The sequence below is a fragment of the Anguilla anguilla genome, chromosome 3 (genome assembly GCF_013347855.1).
Source record: "Anguilla anguilla isolate fAngAng1 chromosome 3, fAngAng1.pri, whole genome shotgun sequence".
NCBI classification, from domain to species: Eukaryota; Metazoa; Chordata; class Actinopteri; order Anguilliformes; family Anguillidae; genus Anguilla; species Anguilla anguilla.
In genome coordinates, this window is record NC_049203.1 from 32,783,205 (window position 1) to 32,805,270 (window position 22,066).

General features: G+C 39.6%; 1 protein-coding gene and 1 long non-coding RNA gene across 3 annotated transcripts in view; both read left to right on the forward strand.

Moving 5' to 3' along the window:
- Positions 1-9,176: 9,176 nt before the first annotated feature.
- LOC118224095 lies at positions 9,177-10,944 on the forward strand. Its single transcript, XR_004764567.1, has 3 exons — positions 9,177-9,351; positions 10,006-10,097; positions 10,741-10,944. It is a non-coding gene; the product is annotated as an uncharacterized LOC118224095 (long non-coding RNA).
- Positions 10,945-19,400: 8,456 nt separating this feature from the next.
- itga6a (integrin, alpha 6a) overlaps positions 19,401-22,066 on the forward strand; it is a 36,024-nt gene continuing 33,358 nt past the window's right edge. For both annotated transcript variants that reach the window (XM_035410203.1, XM_035410204.1), the window contains exon 1: positions 19,401-19,750. In XM_035410203.1, coding sequence (XP_035266094.1) covers positions 19,569-19,750 — 182 coding nt within the window. In that variant the 5' untranslated portion in view covers positions 19,401-19,568. The remainder of the gene's footprint in view (positions 19,751-22,066) is intronic.

The following is a 22,066-nucleotide window of genomic DNA, read 5'->3' on the forward strand; positions in this document are numbered from 1 at the left end:
ACCAACTCATGCCTAGTGAAAAATATCTGGATTACGGTCATAGGGGAACATGAAAAGGGCCTTGTGGTAGGCCTTTGTTACTTGCCAGCAGCTCCAGTAGTAATATGAAATTGTGGCAAACATGCCTGCCACAGGCCACCGAAGTGGCTTTCCAAGGGGCTCTCCAGCACAGAGACACAGGGAGATGATGTTCAAACAGTCCACGTTTATTTAGAAGGGTGGCAAGATGGTACAGCCCAAGAGCAGATGTTAACCCTGTCATGACCGAGAGGCTCTCCCCTGTGTGGGAGGGAAATGGCAGATTTAACCTGTGCCCACTGATTGACTCACTATGCACAGGTGCAGCCACCCCTGTTCCCGGGTCCAATTAGCCTGGCCAATTATCTAATTCCTAATCAATTATCTAATTAGCCAGGTCTAATTAGCTTGACCCAGGGCAGGTGTGGCTGCTTAAACCAGCCATCCCCACACCACAGAAATCAATGCTCTTTGGAAACATGAAACAGGCTTGTCAGAAAGGTGAGACTATTATTGTAGGTGACTTCAATTACCCTGCAATTAATTAGGAATTGATGACAGGACAAGGAAAAAGTGAGGAAGAATTTTTTTAGATGCTATAAATGACCTTTTTCGTACAGTATGTCTGTCAGCCTACAAGAGGGAAATCAATTTTTGATCAGGTGCTATGTAATGATTCTGACTGAATTTGCGACATAGAGGTAATTGAGCCACTTAGAACAATGATCATTCTGCAGTAAGTTTTGGTATTTTGGTAAAGTAGCGGGACCTTCTCTAAGCCCAGAATATTTAAGTTTAAGGGAGCCAATTTTAACAAGATGCAAGCACATTTAAGTAATATAGACTGGCTGCAACTTCTTGATTGTGAGACTGTGAATGAAAAGTGGGACAGGTTCAAAAGAGTTATTCTTGAGACACAATGTAAATTTGTTCCAAAGGTAAGGAAAATTAAGTTGGTGAAGTAGTCTCCCCAGTGGATGAAGTTTGAGAGCTTGAGAAAAAAAAACTATTAGATATATAAAAACAACAGCATTGAGAGTAGTAAGGCTGAATGTTGTAAAATGTGTGCTAAGGTTAAAAAATAACTACTGAAAGCTAAGAGGCTCTCAGAGGTTACTAATAGACTGGCAGGCGTATTCAGTACTCCGAATGTCTTAGCAGCGATTGATATATAGGATAAAGAAGTACTGGATAAATTACATAAACTAAAGAAAAATAAAGCAGCAGACCCTGATGGCATATACCCAAGGGTACTTAAAGAGTTAGGTAAGATCATCTTTAAACCACTGGCAGGTATTTTTAGACTGTCTTTAGAAACTGGAGAAATACCGGAGGACTGGAAGCAAGGTAATATAATACCAATGTATAAGAAACGAGACAGTATTGATCCAGGAAACTACAGGTCTTTCAGTTCAAATTGTATCAAATGTAAAATATGGAATTTATCATGCGTGAAACGTTTGTTTTTTGAATTGTTTCTTGAAAATAGCAACAGGGATAGCCAGCATGGTTTTTCACAAGGGAAGGTTATGCTTGACAGACCTTTTGGCAATCTCAGACAAAGCAATCAAGTGTTTTGACTGTAACTAGGCTTATGATATTTTATGCTTAGATTATCTAAAAGCATTTGATAAGGTAAACATGAGAGATTTATTATTAAAATGATGACAGTCGGAATTACAGGAGGTGTTTCAGAGTGAATTTGGAACTGGCTATAGGGTAGAGCACAAAGAGTAGTAGGAGGGATCTTATCTGAGCTAGGATACTGTGGGAAGTGGAGTCCCACAAGGATCGGTGCTGGGACCCCTGCTCTTCCTCATTCATATCAATGAACTTAACAGGGACATTGAAAGTACATTGGTTAAATTTGCAGATCCAAAACTGGGCAAATAGTTGGGAATCTACTAAAGTAATCCAATAAAATTTAAACAAAATCCAGAAGTAGGCGAAAACCTGACAAATAAAATTCAATATAGCTAAAAGTTCTACATGTGGGAAATAAAAACATAAAGCAGGATTACTTTATGGGAGGAGCAAAATTAGAATGAGCTCACTTTGCAAAAGCTTTGGGAGTAAAGTTCAAAACTCTTTATGTTCTAGGCACTATGCTGTAGTATTCACAAAGGTCAACAGGATACTAGGATATATAGTCAAAACTATTAAGTATAAATCCAAGGAAGTTGTACTTATCTTATACAATACATTTTTTAGACCACACTCGGAGTACTGTGTGCAGTTCTGGGGATCATACCTCAAGAAAGATATAGAGGCTGTGGGAAAGGTTCAAAGAAGGGCAACCAAACTGATTCCTGGTATGAAACATAAAAGCTATGAGGAAAGACTTAAGATGCTTAATTTCTTCAAGCTTAGTAAAAGTAGACTTTTAGTAGTAAATTTGATTGAGGCTTTTAAATTCATAAAGGGGATTAAAAAAGTGAACTACAAGAGATTCAGGTTGAGTTCTGTTAATAGAATAAGGACATGAAAGGAAATTAGCAAAAGGTAAATTCAACTCAGACTTCAGGAAGCATTTTTTCCTACACATAGAATAGCCAATGTGTGGAATGACCTGTCAGGTCATAGAGTAAAGGCAGAAACTCTGAGGGTTTTCAAGACCAGGTTAGATACGTCATTAGATACTATCTAGCCTGTAGGTAGCCTGTAGGTCAGTGGTTCTCAAACTTGGTCCTGGGGACTGGTTTTAATTCCAACCTCAACTGCAATCCCAGTATTTTAACAAGCTGTTCATTTTTCTTAATTAGGTGCTGTTCATGTTTTAGAGCTGGGGTCCCTAATCTTGTTCATAAAGGGCCAGTGTGGATGCACTCACCTGATTATTAGAATTGGGTGTGTGTACCCACACTGGCCCTTTCTGGATAAATATCAGACCCACAGCAAATTTTAAAGCCATCATGGCCAGCCAGGTAACGTTACCAAACATAACTGAATTTAGTTAGCTAATAAAGGTAGCTGCCTAACCTAAAAATTGACCAGCTAGCCACTTAGATAGCGTTAGTCACCAAGCCTGCCCTATCTCTCCAGCACTGACCCAGCTGAAAACGCACTACTCACTGAAGCCAGTCTATACATGTTTCCTCTTCCTCTTCTCCTTATTCTATTGGCCACATGCTTTTCAAATACAGCCCACAAAGAAAAGAAGATCCACACCCAGAAATGTCCTAAACACATAGAATTAGAATAGCAAATACAGGCAGATAAGCAAGGACTGGGCAGAAGTGCACACAGGCACAGATTATCTGTGCATCATAGTAATGACTGTGAATGGTTGTTTGTAGACAATTGTTTGAAGACTGTGAATGGTTGTTTTATAAAACTTTCAAGGTGAAAATCCAGGATAGTATGCCTCTAAAATGTGTTTCTTAAAAAAATTTGAAATAAAAAATGTGGCAGAAATTGACAGGGGTGTTGAACTCGGCAGAACCTAAAAATCATGGGGGAGAAAGAATCATGACTCTTGGTCAAATGGTTCAAAAGTTATGGGCAAAACTCTGCATCAAATTAGGTATTCTGGTGGAGCAAGAGAGGTGGATGAACTGACCCCAGGCTTGGCAAGTGAATACCATGACCTGTCCACTATCAATGTGCAAAATTTCACAAAAATCCACCAAGCAGTTATATGGACTGCCATTGACTCCCATGTGAGAAACTATAATAATACTGAAAAATTCTAACAATTACAATAAATCAATCAATCAATCCATTTTTATTTGTATAGCGCTTTTAACAAAGAAGCTTTGTCACAAAGCAGCTTTACAGAGAACCGGCCCCGAAAGAGTAAGCCTAGGGCAACAGTGGCAAGGAAAAACTCCCTGACTGATAACAGGAAGAAACCTTGAGCAGAACCAGACTCAGAGGGGGAACACATCTGCCGCGGGCAGGCACCGGTTTGTTATGGAAAGTCAATAGTGGCAGGAGGCGGGGGTGCCCAGCTGGTCTAGCTGGTCTAGGGCTGGAACTCCGGGCCAGGGGGGGTGCTCAGCAAACTTCCCAGAGGTAAAATATTTTGCTCAGGATAGGCTTTTCTTTAACTCTTGAGAAAGTAGTAAGATCTCAATTGTACATCTTTTTGAGATCACTTCAATCTGAAAAGTTTGCTCCTAAAACCCCCTTAGGAGAAAAGATGAAATAATGAGAGGATGAATTTGAGACTTCAGTAAGACGAATGGATATTGAATTGAGATGTGGCTGTTTCTCATGAGGTCACTATGAGAAAACTGAGACATATTTGAGAAGAATCATGAGATTCTAGGAGTCATAGCTGAGTTTTCTTTGAGCTCTTTCTCTGTTCTCATGGTCCCATGTTCAGGGGACCAAAATTAGACTTATTTAAGATCATTTAGAGATCTCTTGTTTTGATCAGAGTAAGACATAAATGAGATTATATGTGGTTGTTTCTCCTGAGTTGAATTTGAGAAGTAGGAGAAAAAGCCTTTGGTCTCACCTTAGTATTAAATAGCTCATTTGTGTCTAGGAGAAATGAAAGAAACAACTATGAGATCTCTTCTTGGATTTTGCTTTCCTATGGGTTGGGCTAGAGCTCCGGGCAGGTGCCCAGAGCCGAGGAACGAGGAAAACGAGGAAAAAAAAACATTGTTAGGGGGTTCAAAAGGTAGATTAGCAAGCAGAGCAGAAGAGACAGAGGTGCCTGCGTACAATAAGGAAAACCCTGGCAGAATAAGGCTATAACAGCATAGCTAAAGGAAACCAACGCATAGCAGGGGCCAACGCAACCATGAGGGCAGGCTTGAGACAGTCATCACCAGACCATGACCGGTTCAGCTTAACACAGCACTGCCAATGATGATCCAGTGACAGCACTAACCGCTCAGTCCACCAGAGACTCTATAGCTATGCCTGCCACCCACTCCTGCCCCTCAAATATAGGAGAGACTAAAAAGATATGTTTTGAGCCTAGCTTTAAATAAAGTGATAGTGTCTGCGCCCCGAACATGGGCAGGCAACTTGTTCCACAGGAGGGGAGCACGATAGAAGAAGGCTCTACCACCTATGGTACTTTTAACTATTATAGGAATAACAAGGAGGCCTGCACCCTGCGAACGGAGCGTTAGTGAGGGAATATAAGGAAGAAGTAAATTATTTAAGTACAAAGGGGCAAGCCCATGTAAGGCTTTAAAGGTAAGAAGTAGTATCTTATAGTCTAATCGGAATTTAACTGGCAACCAGTGAAGCGATGCTAACACTGGGCTGATGTGCTCGAATCTCCTTGTTCTAGTGAGAATACGAGCTGCTGCATTTTGAATTAGCTGGAGCCCTTTCAGAGAGGAATTTGCACATCCAGACAAAAGAGCATTGCAGTAATCTAATCTTGAAGTAACAAAAGCATGAACTAGCTTTTCTGCATCATGTAAGGACAGTATTTTCCGAATTTTAGAGATATTTCTCAAGTGATAAAAAGCAACCCTAGAGATGTTTTTAATATTTATATCAAATGCAAGATCTGGATCAAAGGTAACACCAAGATCTTTGATTACAGCACTTGAAGTAATGGAGATTCCATCAATGTTAAGCATATAGTCAGAGTTTGCATCTCAGGGACTTGGGCCCCACTACCATTATCTCGGTCTTATCGGAGTTTAGCAAGAGAAAGTTTTGGGTCATCCATTCCTTTATGTCTATAAGACAGGCTTTGATCTTTGACAGCTGGACAACTTCATCAGGTTTAACTGATAGATACAATTGGGTGTCATCTGCATAGCAGTGGAAATTAATGCCATGTTTGCTAATAACTTGTCCCAGGGGGAGCATATAAAGAGAGAAGAGCAAAGGCCCAAGCAGAGATCCTTGTGGTACTCCATATCTAACCCTGGATTGGTAAGAGGAATCATTATTAAAATGCACAAATTAATATCGGTCTGATAGGTATGATCTGAACCAAGAGAGTGCCTGTCCACAGAGGCCTACAAGATTTTCAAGTCTATCCAGAAGGATGAGGTGATCAACTGTGTCAAATTAAGTCTAAAAGCACAAGTACAGAGATGCAGCCATTGTCTGAAACGAGGAGTAGGTCATTGAGTACTTTGACCAGGGCTGTTTCAGTGCTGTGAGAGGGTCTAAAACCAGATTGAAAAACTTCCAATATATGATTGGAGGGAAAAAATGAACCAAGTTGTTTTGAAATGACCTTTTCTAGTATTTTAGAAAGGAACGGGAGGTTTGAGATAGGCCTGTAGTTAGACAGGTCATTCACATCCAAGTTTGGCTTCTTAAGAAGGGGTTTGATGACTGAAAGTTTAAGAGTCTGTGGTATGTCTCTAGATGAGGGATAGGGTCTAGAAGACAAGTAGAAGATTTTGAGGAATTAACTGTGGCATTAAACTCCATGAGGTCTATTGGAGCAAAAGAGTTCAGGTAGGCCGCCCATCTTTCTGAAGATTCTTCTGAAGATTCTGCATCCATGCGTTGAGTGGATGGAAGGGCAGACCCTATATGAGGGGTGGTAGGAGAACTTTGAATCTTGTCCCTGATTTTTATAATTTTGTCATCAAAGAAATTCATGAAGTCATTGCTACTAAATAATATTGAGACACATGGATCAACTTGATTCTTGGTCAGTCTGGCAACAGTGTTAAACAGGTGCCTAGGATTGTTTCTGTGTTCATCTATTAAAGTAGAGAAGTATGAGGAACGTACTGTGGAGAGGGCATGTTTATAAATTAGTAGACTTTCCAGTCCTGGAGGAATACCTGCAATTTAGTAGAACGCCATTTGCACTCAAGTTGGCATGAAGCTTGTTTGAGAGCATAAGTAAGGTCATTGTACCAGGGTGCTCATTTCTTATAGCGGACTTTCCTCTTCTTATGCCTATAAATGCCTATGCACCCTAAGCTTGCTCCATAAAATAATAATAATAATAATAATGTAGCTCTGTTCATGCAGTTTCATACAAGGCACATATTTTTCCACACACTTATTGGTTAGTATGTAGCTGTTCCTTATGGCACTAGGGAAATTAATTTTGCAGCCATTATAAAAATGGTTGCAAAATAGATGCACAGCATAATAAATGTATAATAAAATATCTTAAATTTCTCTGATATATACTACTACTTAATTGGTAGGCCTATTTTGAATAATTTTTTAGGCCATATAGTACATTTTAAGCTTATCAGTCAATCATTATTGATCAATTAATAAGCATTAATCGATTAAAGGAATTGCACGAAATTTGCTTCCCTAATACATACACATACATAATATTTGGGACAGAAATATTTTTTCTTCATTTGGCTCTGTAGTCTACAATTCTACATTTGTAATCAAACGATTAGCATGTGGTTAAAGTGCACATGCTTTTATTAAAGGGTATTTTTTATACGTTTTAGTTTCGCCTTGTAGAAATGACAGCATTCTTTATACGTAGCCCCCCATTTCAGGTCATCATAATGTTTGGACAAATGGCATCACAGGGGTTTCAGATTAGTCAAGTGTGTTCAGTTGCTTCCTTAGTGCTGGTATGAGAGAGCTGTCAGTATCTCGTTTTGATTCTAGGCAGTTAAGGGAGCCATTATGAGGCTAAGAAATATGAAAAAACAGTCAGAGACATAGGCCAAACCTTAGGCTAACCAAAATCCACTGTTCGGCACGTCATTAGAAAGAAAGAGAGCACTGGTGAGCATCTACTGCAGAGCACCCTAGAGCCTCTGATGATGCAGTTGCTTTTGTATTGTGATGGAAAGCAGGCCTATTTCATGTGCTCTCTTTTGACAGGTACACTATAGCTGAGAGAACAGGTTCCAGATGTAGTGGTGGAGATATTCTTGATCAGAGCGGCTGAATGCAAGATATTCAGCTATATATTCTCCTGATTATAAATCTATCCTGTCCAATAGAGAGTAAGCACCAGCTAGTGAGCTTATCACAGGAATGATCCCTTAATGAATTTAGCAAGCAGGCCAGGAGTGGGTAAGACGGTGCATGGTACCACTGGGTACTAATCCTGCGTTTCAGTGTACGCCCACTTGCTGCTGAGAAGTGTTTTGCATTCCTTTGCAATTTTGCAGTCATTTTATCACAGATAAAACAAAATACACACAGCAGTCTACTTTCAAAGAGGGATTCAGATATTTTCATTTTAATATTTCATTCTGCATTAATATTCAGACCATAGAGCATAGCAGATTACACTATACTTTAGAATTTATTAATCTGGGCAAGGCTTTTAGCTGACATGATGTGCAAATGTGTGTCACATAGTAAGATTATCCAGGCTCTGTTTCTTGGGCCTGTCTGTGGCCTGTCAAGCATGCTTGGCTGCCACTGGGCATCATAACCTGGAAACCACTATGTGAAGGTGCTGATGAAGACTTAGGTTAATGGTTAATGATAGGGATTGTCTGTAGTTTGCACTGAAGTTGTGGCTGTGCTTTGCATGGAAGGTTATTTGAAAAAATGCGAAGAATTGTAAATGACTGAATCGGTGAGAAACTAATTTCTCCTAATCAACTAAATCCTGCTGTTTTTAGTGCTTATTCATCTGTTTTCTTGTTGAGACACCCCCACCCGCCCCCGCCTCATTTTTTTCAAATGGCAATAATTCCTCTCAAATTGCCACAATTGTCCTAACCTGAATATGAGGTCCATACACTCTCACATACAATGAGCCAGGAACATTTTTTTCTGCTGTGCTGAGGAGAGGCATGTATCTGCGAGTTCAAAGACACAAAGTGCTCGGTGTGTAGCTGGGAGGAGCAAATGCAGGGAAAGCAAAGGCAATTATTTAATTCCAGTTCAGTTATAATTTGTTAATGACTCAAACATGGCATGTCTAGGCTATAGGGCCTAACCTGTGCTTATGGGGAGAAAGTTTACCAAGTTAGCCAACTGGGCATACATTTATCTGGTTTCTGATTGCATGCTTTGTTAACCAGCTCCAAGTAAGCATTTGTCTGGGCAGACAGAGATTTTAACCAATAGTCATAAGGAGGTGAGCTGAGGCACCTGACTTGGGTTTCAAGACTTTCCCACAAATGCAGTCTCAGGTGCTCAAACAAACGACCTGAACAATGTGGCAAATCTCAAGAGAAAGGTGCTCTAACCTCTGCAGGCCCTTCCATACCTCATTCCCTGATATGCTTCTTTCTCATGTTACTGCACTCCATTGAGAAGGAGCTCTCTGAGCTACACCTGGTCAACCCCCTCTGATGGCTCAAGTTACAGCTCCAGCAAGCACCCGGGGCACATGACAACAGACCGCACTCATTTATAGCTGGTATGTGAGAGCTACATTTCCAAGAAGATGGTGTCCTTTGGGTTCAAAGCACTATTGGACATGATACATCAATCAATAACCAGGTAAAGCATGTAAAAACCTGCTTGGGATACAGGAACACCAATGTGTCAGTCTGTTTTTTTTTTTTTTTGGACAGTGCAGTGAACACACAAGTTCTGCACCTGGAAAAAACAGGAAGATGTCACAGTTCTGAACGATCCTTTGTTTTTAAAGTAGCCAAGAGAGAGAAGGAAGAAGGTAGCGTAAGCAACAATCAATAACTCTGAGTATGTGGAAGAGTGACAGATGAAAATGGCACACCTACATTTATGAAAAAAAGCTTTCAATTACAGCAGCTGCCACTATGGTTTATGGCTCTGTGGATAAATCAGTTTGTACTCTCATTTGTTAAATTGGCAGAATAATTCACTGCATTTTCAAATCAAGCTTAATTTGCAATTAACATCAGAAACCATTTGTAACAGTCTCAGTATAGCCCCCGTGAATCCATTATTGGGTATTGTTGTGTTTTTTTTTTTATCTCATTGAAATTCATTCATTGGGGATGAAAAGGTAGAAAAAGAAACAAATGGATTACTTAGGCAAATGAAACCTGCAATCAATATGTTACCATTACCACTCTAGCTGTGCATTGCTTTACTTCTTCACCATATGGAAATGAAGACCAGAAAACAAACCATCAATCATAGATTAACTGCTGCCTTATTATGTTCCAGAAACAACTCCCATGATGACCTTTCCCTCCGTTTCCACACAAGATCATCCGAAGGACCATCTGTTACCATTATTCCTGGACTGTATTTGGAATGTAATGTGCATTGACCATACTTAAATTATTAATTGCAATAAATAAATGTATATAATTACACATGTTAGTTGTAGTAAGATCTAATAGGGAAGGAGAATCTCACAAGTCAATTTGTCTTCCTCATCTTGAGTCGGCCTTGCTGGTAACATGATACCTTCCTGTTTTAATCATGTTATGATCAAATCTATAATGAAGGCTGATCAATATGTAATTTAATGAGACAACTGTGAGGAGAGAGTAGTATATTTAGCTGAAAACGTCTGCTGGTAGCTTCACTGTGGTGGCATTTTCTTGTGTGTTTGCGCGTTTATAGGTCATGTCAGGTCAGACCACATCCCTTATATTTTGTGGTATGTTACCTCACTTAGCTCCCCCCCCCCCCTTTAGCTTACTCACCTTGTATAAATGCCCTCGGCTTTACCAACAAAGCATGTTTCTTGTAAGCTAATTGGTTGTGAATTCTGGAGCATAAGGTAGGATGCCCTAAGTGAGTATTTTCATGGGTGTGCTGATTTTGAAATCTCACCATCTGCTGTGGTGGCATATTTTGTAAATGAGTGAATGGAGAGGAAGGCCTGCTGATTCTTTTTGTGAGACAATACTTAAAGGCAAACAGGTTGAAACCTTCTTCTCCTGTCTTTAGGAATGTAAAGACCACATGCCTGCATCATTCATCTTGATCGTGCAATGACTCCCTGGAGGACTGGCCAGCCACCCTATCACACACTTTAATCAAATGCACTCAGAGCTCTGTGACAGCGCTCTGTCAATGGCAGAGAATCCTCCCGCCCCTCTATTGGCACATAATTGCTCCTTCTGCTCCTTTCCACCTTCCCACATGCGTCTCTGCGCCACATCAAGTCTTTCTTTGAATCTTGTTGCGCAAACATGAAAACTTGAATTGAAAGTAGTTTCACTAGTTTGAGCTTTTCATGTCCTTGTGTCAAAAATATGAATTATTTCTGAATACCTTAACATATTTTTAAGGCATTGCCATTGCCAGAAATTATTTCTGAACACCTCAAGATATTTTCTGGCATTGACATTCCCAGAAACTATTTATAAATATGTCAACATGTTTTTAAGGCATTGACATTGCCAGACATGTTGATTGTTTGCCTCTCTTCCACGTAATGCTGAAAGTTTTCTTATTTGGACTAAAATAACCATACTGTAACTAATGAGGGAAGAGCTTCCTTTGAGAACAGGGCATATCAGTGCCAAGAATTTCTTCAGTACCTGCACCTCAACAGTGAGTCAGTATTCACCAGCTCAGAAATGGCTCTCACTGCAGTCTGCGATTGCAGATAATCAACAGCTGCTTATTTGGGGAAGGTTCCTTTTCTAAATTGGACCTGACTCAGACAAATCGCCATATTTCTTGGTGACAGACTAATGGGTTAACAAGGCTGAAAGCTCTTCATTTCCTGAAACTTTCTGCCGATGCTTTTAATGATTGCGCATGTCTATTTTCAAAAAAAGCTAAACCCAGTCTGTATTTGCAGAAACACTGTTTGACCTATGTTGTTTTTGAAAAGCAATGAGAGATGTGGGTGCTGAAATGAATTCTCCTGGCTAACAACAGAAACCCATGGAGGACGGAGGGAGGTGCAGAGGGGAGGGTTGGATGGTGGAGGGGCAAGGGAATGGGAACAAGGGAGGGGTGGAGGGGAGTATAGCAGAGGGTCTCATGTTACGATCTGAAATCTAACTCAGATTGAGGCAGGTCTGTTTTCACTGTACATTTGCTTCCACAGTCTTCTAAATGATCAGTGCTGCACTCAATTTCTTGCATAAAAATGGCTGTTTCTGATGTGAGTTTATGTATATAAACTCATTCATAACTGGCAATATTTCTGTCTTCACGGAAGCCGGTAGAGACAAGAATATATGGAGACACATGCAGGTACTCAATGTCTGTTCAATTAAGAATTATGAAACCCTCTTGCTGACTGCTTGCAATTCTTTGTGCATAATGATTCAAAAGGGAGGGACTCTGATTCCAGTGTGTACTCTCTGAGTGATTGGATCAATGGGGATATTTTGCACTACTGAAAGCTGAAGACAAGAAGTAAATATGGCCATGGGTACCAATGCAATAAATTGTGATGGATGGTGCAGTCAGACAGTCAAAAATACTTCATGAGGCCTCAGTCATGACTGTTATTCATAGTTCATCATGATGTGTTGCATTAAAACAATTGAATTACAGTTTGATGAGGAGGAGGTAGCATGGAGACCATTTTCTCTGAGGATAAAAGTCGGTTCATAAACAGTAGCTGGAATTTTTTAGGGTGTGATTCCTTTTCCTCCAACAGGACAAAGTTTGCATGTGTGGATTTACAAAAGCTTTAAAGTCATTACCACAGAACTGTGGAGATCTTTGAATAATGTTTGTATTTGAAAGGGACCTGGTGTTTCTTTCTAAAAAAAAATGAAAGAATATTTAATAGGATGCAGCAATTATAACAAATTGTAATGACCATATGTCTACCATGCGCTTGGATTAACTTACATATTTTTAAACCTTTTACCTTTTGAAATATAAAACCTTATTCCTGTTGGACTTAATTCCCTTACACCTAAAAATGACAAATGTATACTCACCCCTTAACACTAATTTCAGGCCTGGCCTGAAATTTGGAAACCTGCTACTGGCTATTGCTGAGTACTAGGGGGAAATGACTGCATTCCTACAACTTTTTTTGGTGAATATTACCATTCAAAGAGCATGGCAGTGATGAATATACTGTATGACAAATGAAACAAATACATAATGATCTACACAATACAAGCATTAGCAAAACGAATACATAAATACATATAGGCTAGTATTAATAATTTATCAAGAGAATAATCCTCAGTATCCCTAATCATCTTTTAATACTCTGTGTTAATGTACTTTAAAATAGATGCAATGTTATCATTTTACTTTTTGCAAACCTATTATTTCAGTGGGATTAAAAATTATTGATTAAATTCACGGTAAGTGCAAACAGGCAACTGTACTCCACAGAAGAGACTATGTTAAGCACAAAGGAGTGTCTTGGAAGATAGAATTGATTGAATTAATGTTCATCTACCAAGCTGAATTTTATTATTGTATGGGATTTTCTCAGATTTTTATGTTTTTGGACATGGGATCTCCAGCACTGCAGTCCCTCTATTCCGATTCAGTTGCGGAACACAGTCATAAAACAATAATTATTCTGGTGTTGGAGTGCCAAGGCCAGACACTGGCACTGGCAGAGGAATTCCTGGTCACTTAGACGCATTAGGTCATGTGTGGGTTCTCTGAAATTAACTGCGTTGTTCTCTGTCTCTAACTTGAATAGCTTAAATGGGGACACTGCTTTGAGGCTCTTACAATTGTCAGCATTGTTTCATGCTAGGCTTAGAGAACAAGGCCGACATCAACATGCGCTGTGAACAGTGTTTAAAAAATGTGCTTGAAAGAAGGAAAGGCTTTCCCTTTGCCCTTAGAAGGAGACTGATTACTTGTAGGCTGAGCAGGTTAGATGATCTTAAAAGTATTTCAGTTTTAGGATTTGTCGGTAAGGTCGTATAAATACAGAGTTATTGGATGTGTTTTTGTGATCTCAGATAATTTAGGTACAAATCTACTTGTAAATATTCCTACTGGCTGGCCATTTAAATATTGATTCAAACAGAAATGGGTGCTCCTGAGTAATGTAAAAGTTTTATTATGCATTTTTGTTACACTCTACTATTGTGTAGCACTCATTCATATTGGGCATAGGTCTCTGATGTGGTGCAAATAACTGGCACCCTTGTGCCCACATGGCATGTGACTATGACTTCATCCACAATTTTCAATATGTTTCCATCCACATGATCCTGTTTGTAAAGCCAATTGACCACTTAATGAAGAAGAAAATTGCTTTGGCCAGTCTAAAGTGTCTTTATCCCAACTTTAAGACTCTTTGCTGAAAAGGTTCTGGACTTGTGAACTGTACTGTAACTCGTGTATGTGTCTCCACTGGTGGAAATGACAAAGGCCTTCATTATGGGCACAGAAAGCATTATCATGAGCACAGCAAGCAAAAATTGTCCCCCTGGCTGAGATCCACTTATCAATAATTTCCTCCCAGGGCATGTAGGCGAGACTGTATCATAGCCTTTGTTCTGGAGAGAGATTCGCTCTGCCCACACTGTGATTCAGCTCCTCGTTAACAAAGTGTGGTATTGATGGGAAGGAGTACAGCTTTAGCACACTCAGGCACTGGGGAAGAATGGGGCACCACAGATGAGCACAAAACAACATGTGCAACAGAAGGCCCATCTCCTGTGACTCTTTCAATTCAACTTGCCTTGCATGTTTTAGAATATGGCAGAACATAACTGCTACATGGGACACGCATCCTATATTTCACTTAATTTACAGTACTGTACAAAAGTCTTAGGCACCTGTAAAAAAAATTCTGTACAGCTAAGGTGCTTTCAAAAATAATTAAATGAAAGGTTATAAATATCGAAAAAATAATATAAAGAGCAGTAAATAGTTAAAAACTAAATAAAATCAATGTTTGGTATGACCACCCTTCGCCTTTAAAACTACATCAATTCTCTTAGGTACACTGTCCGGCAGTTTTATAAGAAAATCGGCTAGTAGGTTGTTCCAAGCATTTTGGAGAACTTGCCACAGTTCTTCTGCAGATTTTGGCGGTTTCGCTTGCTTCTGGCTCTCCAGATAATCCCAGAGACCCTTGATCAAGTTTTTATCTGAAAAGTAGTCTATTACTTAAAATATTACTTTATTCAACAAAATACAAAAATGTATCTGTAAAATTTCATTTTTTGGAAAATTCATGTTTTGAAATCTGAAATTTGCTCTTTTCTGACACAGTAATGCAGAAAACAAAAATAAACATCTAAGACCAAATATATACTATGTATTATATTTAAAAATCTAGGGTGCCTAAGACTTTTGCACAGTACTGTATGACTAGCCAAAAAGTTGGTTGGATAATTTCCACCAGCGTTTCACTCACAGGAACATGTAGCGAGGAGACTGGCTACTTCTTTACTTATAAAAATAATTCCACAAGAGTCCGCTATGATCACAGAACAAAAAGAAACTTTCTGAATTCTTTGGAATGACGAGTGTCTTTCTGAACGATACTTCAATCAATACTTTATATAGATCTCCACCCTTTTCTGCTGATTGATTAGTGCATGGATGCTCCCACATCTCATACTGTATTCTCAAGATGCCTGTCCTTTTTAAAAGTTCTTTTGCAAGTTCCTTTTCAAAGTCAGTTAGCGAGATATATGAGAAACATTATAGACATGAAACCAGCCTAGTTGATAAAAGGCATGTTTAATAAAGGAAGTCTTATACAATAAAATGTTTTCTACGCTATTTCAGAATCCCGAAATTTGAGGCACTGTATTGCAGTTGTAAACTAGACAGGTCCTAAATATTATGCCCACAATTACAGCGGCGTTTCAACTAGTTGGAGCTCACAATCCTCAGGCAAAATTCTCCGCTCTAGTTTGGGTGATTCTTTCAGAATAGGGTGGAAGACCTGGGTGTGGGCCAAAACAGACACTGGATTTAATACAATATTTTATTAGCTGCGACCGGCAGCTCTATAGCTCTGTCTGTCAGTCGGTCGGTTAGTTGGTCGGTCCACAAAAAGTGTCCCACCCTGTAGCGGCCACAGTTTTCGCCCCAGGAGGGTGAAATTTGGCATGGACGTTGGTCATGACTGGAAGGAACAGCTGAGTAACTTTCAGGCCGAATGACCAAGAGGGGGTGTGGCGATGGGCGTGGCCTATCACAAAAAGGCAAATAACTCCCGAATGGATTCACAGATTTGCACAAGATTTTGTGGAAAGGTTGGTAATGAGCCAAAGAAGAGGTCCCGTGTTTGTGTGAGGGTGTGTGAGGGTGTGTGGCGATGGGCGTGGCCTATCACAAAAAGGCGCACAACTCCCAAATGGATTCACAGATTTGCACAAGACTTTGTGGAAAGGTTGGTCATGACCCAAAGAAGAGGTCACGTGTTTGTGTGAGGGTGTGTGCGTGGATGCATGCACACATGGATGCATGCACATGTGCGGTCGCAGCTATTGTGGATTCATGCTTGTTATACAACAAGTTTATAAAATACAGAAGGCAGTGGGAAGAGAATCAGGACCAGTCTACAGTATACCATTGCTAAATGGTTAAACCCGACTCCCCCGACAAATGCACAATTCTTACAGACAAATGTGCACACGTGCACGCCCACACACACCCTCAAGCAATATTCAGAGGGAATTTTTCCTTCTCTTCCCCCCACATCAATACAAAAATTACACAAATCTTACCACCGGCGGGTTCCACTGCTGGACACCACTCAGCCCCCACTGAGACTGGTCAAACTATCCAATTGCAGGCAATGCCACTGACAAACATTACACAACCAAGTTGGGGTATACAGAACATTGACAATCTTGTTACTGGAGGGGTAACACTCAATTTGATCGGTATCATGTACGTATTTAGCTTGGCAGGGTAACACAAAAACAAACACAAAGTTCACCATTCGGCATTCCGCCGTGGGTTGTTGGCATCCCGCAGCAGTTGATTTTCCCCGCTCTCTCTCCAACTTGTATGAGGCACTTTTATCAGCCCGCACTGCCTACCATACAGGTGCCACCAATTACCCAATACCAAGACCACTTATTCAATAGTTATGCTACTGGGATTCACGAGCAGGACGCTCCGGCAAAGAATTACTATCCTTTACACAGTAACTATGGCTGATTTTTTTCAGTGTTGGACATTTAACTGAACAAGTACACAATATGACCAAAAGTATCAGGATACCCCTTAGTCTGTGGCAGTTTTAAATGGTTTGGGCTAGGCCCCTTAATTCTATTGAAGGCAAATATTAATGCTACAGCATACAATCACATTTTAGACAATTCTGTGCTTTCTCAACAGTCCGGGGAAGGCCCTGTTTAAGCCCTGTTTATGAAAATGCCCCCGGAAAAACAGCAAGGTCCATACAGAAATGGTTTTGTCAAGAATGATGTGGAAGAACTTGACTGGCTTTCACAGAGCCCTGACCTCTACCCCATCCAACACCTTTGGGATCGATTGGAAAGCCAAATGTGAGCCAGGCCTAATTGGCCAATAAGTGCCCAACCTCACTAATGCTCTTCTGGCTAAATGGAAGCAAATCCCTGGAGCTCCAACATCTAGTATAAAGCCTTCCCAGAAGAGTGGAGGTTGTTATAGCAGTGGACCAACTCCATACTAATGCCCATAATTTTGGATGAGATATCGGATGTCACCTGTCCACATACTTTTGGCCATGTAGTGTAGGTTTAACATTCCATTTAATGCATTAGTGAAAATTACATCCCTTGAGCCAGATCATATGATAATGTGAATATAAGGGCAGCTGTAAAGGAAGCTAAAATAGCTGCTCTTTGATACCTGATCTTTGTATTTGCCTTTGCAGTGTAAGCCACTCTGGATAACACTGTCTTCTAAGTACCATTAAAAGAGTGGAAGGAAGAGTGAGCAGGAGCTGGATATGTCCATGGTACTGTTATTCCAACAAAATTTTGCAGGTTTACAGTCAATGAAGAGAATCTGTAGCTGCAAGTCAACAAGTGCTGCCACATTTAATATCCTCTCTTAGCTGAAGCTGCCCAGGACCACAATATGCTATTACAAACACATGGCCTCTGCTTTTGTTTCAGGGCATTAATATACATGTAGTCATCACTTCATTGCACGAAGATGTGTGACTACAACAAAATAAGTTTAAAAAGCATCAGGCAAATATACAGTGTAGCCTCACAATTGAAATAGTTTTGTACTGTATTGTAACTGTGTAGTTACATTTGTATTTTGTTCATCAAATGATCATTATCACCATGCACTCTGCTGTCCAAGGTGTGGTGCATAAGTACACAAGTAAAATACCTGAGGACAGACATTAAAGAAATTGAAGAGATTAGTCAAACAAGTATGTGCCTGATCATCACATCATCACACAGAGGAGTGGTACGATGATTAACATGCAGAATTTTAGCACTTCACCGGAAATTTCATTCCAGGATGCTTTCATCAGAGCAGAATAATCATTCAGAAGAATTGCCACCCCCAACAAAAAACTCGACCATAGCAAAACTGCATTTCAAACCTGCCTTAATACATTTGACTGTACTAGTACATGGCATTTTGTATTAGTATAGTATAAAATAATTAATTAACATAATATTTATTATATCATAGTGTCTCCAACCTGCTGGTTGGAAAAGCATTATTATCTAAGTACATCTTGATTGAAATGAAGGTAGTTAAACTGACTGTGATGATTTGGTTGTTTGTCTATGTAACCTACCTTGTAAGGGTGTTTCACAATATACTGCAGTTAAAAAAAATATATTAAAAAAAAAAAACAGTTCATTCATATAAGCTGTTACCCTAAACAGTTACTGTTTTTCAAGATGTCCTTATATATCTTGCATTTTTATTCAGTATTCAGCCTGAAGAATTTTGGTTTTCACTGAAGGAATTTTGGCTAGGTACTTTGCTCTAGGGCATGACTGCAGTGCCCCACCAGGAAATCAACCCATAGCGTTGGGAACACAGGCTGTTTTTCTTCAACACTACAGTACACTGCTACTAGTTTATGAACTGTAATATATCTGAGTACTATCACTTCATGCAAAATGCCAGATTCATGAATGAGCTGTGGGGAGGGGATGCACACATACACACACCCAGTTAGATTACTGTGCCCCTGATCTTGACACCCTTTTTCTCCATTTGTTTACTGAAAGTGAAATGTTGGCCATTCTTTATGAAACATCAGCCATTACAAGGATATGTTATTACTTAAAATCTTTTTTTTTTCAATTTGTTATGCCTACATTTTTTAGGTTTTCGCAAATTAAAGTATTTAGGTTCAATCAGAACATTATTTATTCCGTTTTAATTTTAGCCTTTCTGGGTGGAAGCTTGCAGGGAGCTTTACCACAACATCGTAATATTATTATTCCAATTGCATTTTTAAATTAATTCTAACTAAACATAGTTTAAACTGAGTTGTCAGAAGATTCGTATATTGATTTTTTACATTTTCATGCGATACAGTCTTCCGGCTACAGGTGTATCCTTCACTTCGATATATAATGCTTATGTGCCAATTTGTTGGACACATATTTTCAATTCTCGCATGTAAAGTCAATATATGAACAGTTAGACTTGCATTACAATAGGCAGATAAGAGGTCTTCGACGCAGCTAAGGTATATGATGACGTACTGGGTGGATAAGGAAGAAGGAGAGGAGGGGCGCGGTGCTGTGAACGTTTTGGTTAAAACCCTAGCCTTAGGAGAACAACGACACCATTTAGTTCTACCACTGCGAGTTTCATTCAAGGTTGAGAAAATCGGTGAAAAGGACAAGCCGACGTGATAACCGAAATAAGTCCTCAACGCAATGGCATTTTGCAAGATAACACCTGTTCTTCGCCTGTTGTTCCTCGGTCTCTCTGCATGGACACATATTTCAGCTTTTAATCTTGATACAGAGAATGTCCTCAAGAAATACGGGGAACCGGGCAGCCTGTTCGGATTTTCCCTCGCCCTACACAGACAACTTAATCCTGCTGATAAGAGAATGTAAGTTTCCGTTTTACCTTGTAAATACGTTGTTTAAGTAACTATACGCATAATGTATCTCGTTAATATCCATTTAAAACATGGAGTTCTATGTTCTGTTTTATTGCCCTGACAGGGAACTGCAGGCTGTCACTTGACTTGGGGTAGCAGGTTCTTTTCAAAGTTTTACAGAATCATATAAAAGTTTTCTTTAATGGGAAATGAAAACGTAACATTATTAGCCTGCATTAATTGTAAACTAGTTAGCTATTGAACGCGCAAAACGCACTGTGTTCTGATAAACGCTGACTTTGTAATGCATGGATTCCTCACTGTGGTAAATTATTTCTAGATTTTGTGTCCTCCTAAAACGTGACCTCCTATACTCACTATACCCCCGATAAATTATATTTAAACGTGCACTTAAAACGTATGTTTCGAATGTGTTTGTGCGTTTTTACAAAATCGAATCTCTAACGCTTTTGAGAGAACTTTGCTAGCGCAGACCGGAACAGAATGCACACAAAGTTTTGTTGTTGGGGCGGGGGGGAAACAACGAGGAATTTATATTCAGTTCGCAGCGGGTCGTTGTGCGTGGGGGCACTCTTTGTGCTTGGTCTGCCCTTTGACAGAAACCTCGCCACAAGCTAACAATGCCAAACCATAGGTGCCTTTATAGGTGCCATTTCAATGCAAAAATCTTGCATGCTAATTGAAAAGGCAACGACTGTATCTCCGCGATGACTGACTTGGGTTTCTGAAATTTAAATGTGAAATTTATAGACCCGTCAATGGGGAAAACAGTTCTTCTCTCTCGCATGGTTATATTTGGTAAGGGTGCAGTGTGGCTGTCTCTAAAATGTATGAAGGCCGCAATAATGGTAGGCCTAATAAAAATAACAGAAGTAATAATAATAATAGTAAAAATTGGTTGTAATTAGTTATAACACTAAACTATTCGTAATTAGTAATATAAACCATAGTAGTAGCAGTGACACTGATGTTCTCAACAACTGTTTGTTGCTCTGGATAAGAGTGTCTGCCAAATTATTGTAATGTAGTAGTATTAGCTGTTATTTGTGTTTAGTAGCTGCAGTAGGCATAGCAGTAGTAAGAGTAATATTTATAGATTAATTACTAAATATCTACATGTCTTGCATTAAATCAGATGGACAAGAGGGCACTTCAAAAACAAGCTGTGTGTTAAAGTGGTTATCTCTGGAAAGGAGGTGTCTGCAGTCTAGCACTTGATATAGGGGTCCATTTTGCTGCTCTGGATAGGCTGAGGTTGTGAGCCACAGCTACCTCATGCGTCCTCTCTGTGAATGTCCCATCAGGTCTTCATTTTGCTCCTTATATCTTGCCTGGGTTTCTGAAGACTCCAGCTGTATCAATCTTCAATACTCACTTCCACAGTGTCATGTTTTTAGTTCTTGACCTTAGCTTTAGGTTTATTACCATGTCTCCTGTCATTTCACCAAATTTTGGAAGAAGTGTAAAAGGAGATCGGCTCAAGAGGTGGCCATTGGGAATCAAACACATTTTATGGAGACATGATCATAGCTTTCTTTCAATTAGTAGTACTTTTGGTGCTTGAGGAAGTAAAACAGCTGATAGTTTTAAACTTGTGATGCCACATTTTTTGTTTGTTTTTGAAAGTGCATCCAAGGCTCTGGGTGTCAAAGTAATTTAACTTCTAATTTGTCATTTAATCTGTATCTCTAATAAGGGTTTACATTAGTTTTTTTTAATTTTCTGAAAAAGGCATATATTTTAAAATTCCCCATGGGAAAAGTGAAAAACTTTGTATACTGTGTACACAGCATTTCAGTGGTCCATAGACTGATGTGCAAATGTTTGGGATTTCCCTTTTCCCTGAGATAGATTCTCTCAATAGTCTCCCATGATTTTGGGTGAGCTGAAAATGAATGGACCTGAAAAGAATGCTGGTCAGCAGTGATAAGATGTTTGCACAGCAGTGAAACTGGACAGTTTGGCTTTAGTGTGCGTGACAGATTGGTTTAGCGTGTGAGTGTGTGAAGGAAGTTTCCAGCTAGGACACAGTAATTGTACACACACACGCACACACACACAAACACACACACACAAACAGCAAGATGCCCCCCAGACAATGCAAGCAGTGTGCTGGAATTGTAGACTTGTTTTGTGTTTCACAAAATGGAGGAAAAGAGCTAAACAAAAAAGTAATACCTACCTTGGAAAAGTTGACAGTATTTGAGTAAGCCGATGCAGTCCTGATGTGAGGTGCAGATGATTTTCTTAATATTTCTTGTCGTTTCTTATTGCAATTCACATCACTGCTTTCCCATATTTGTG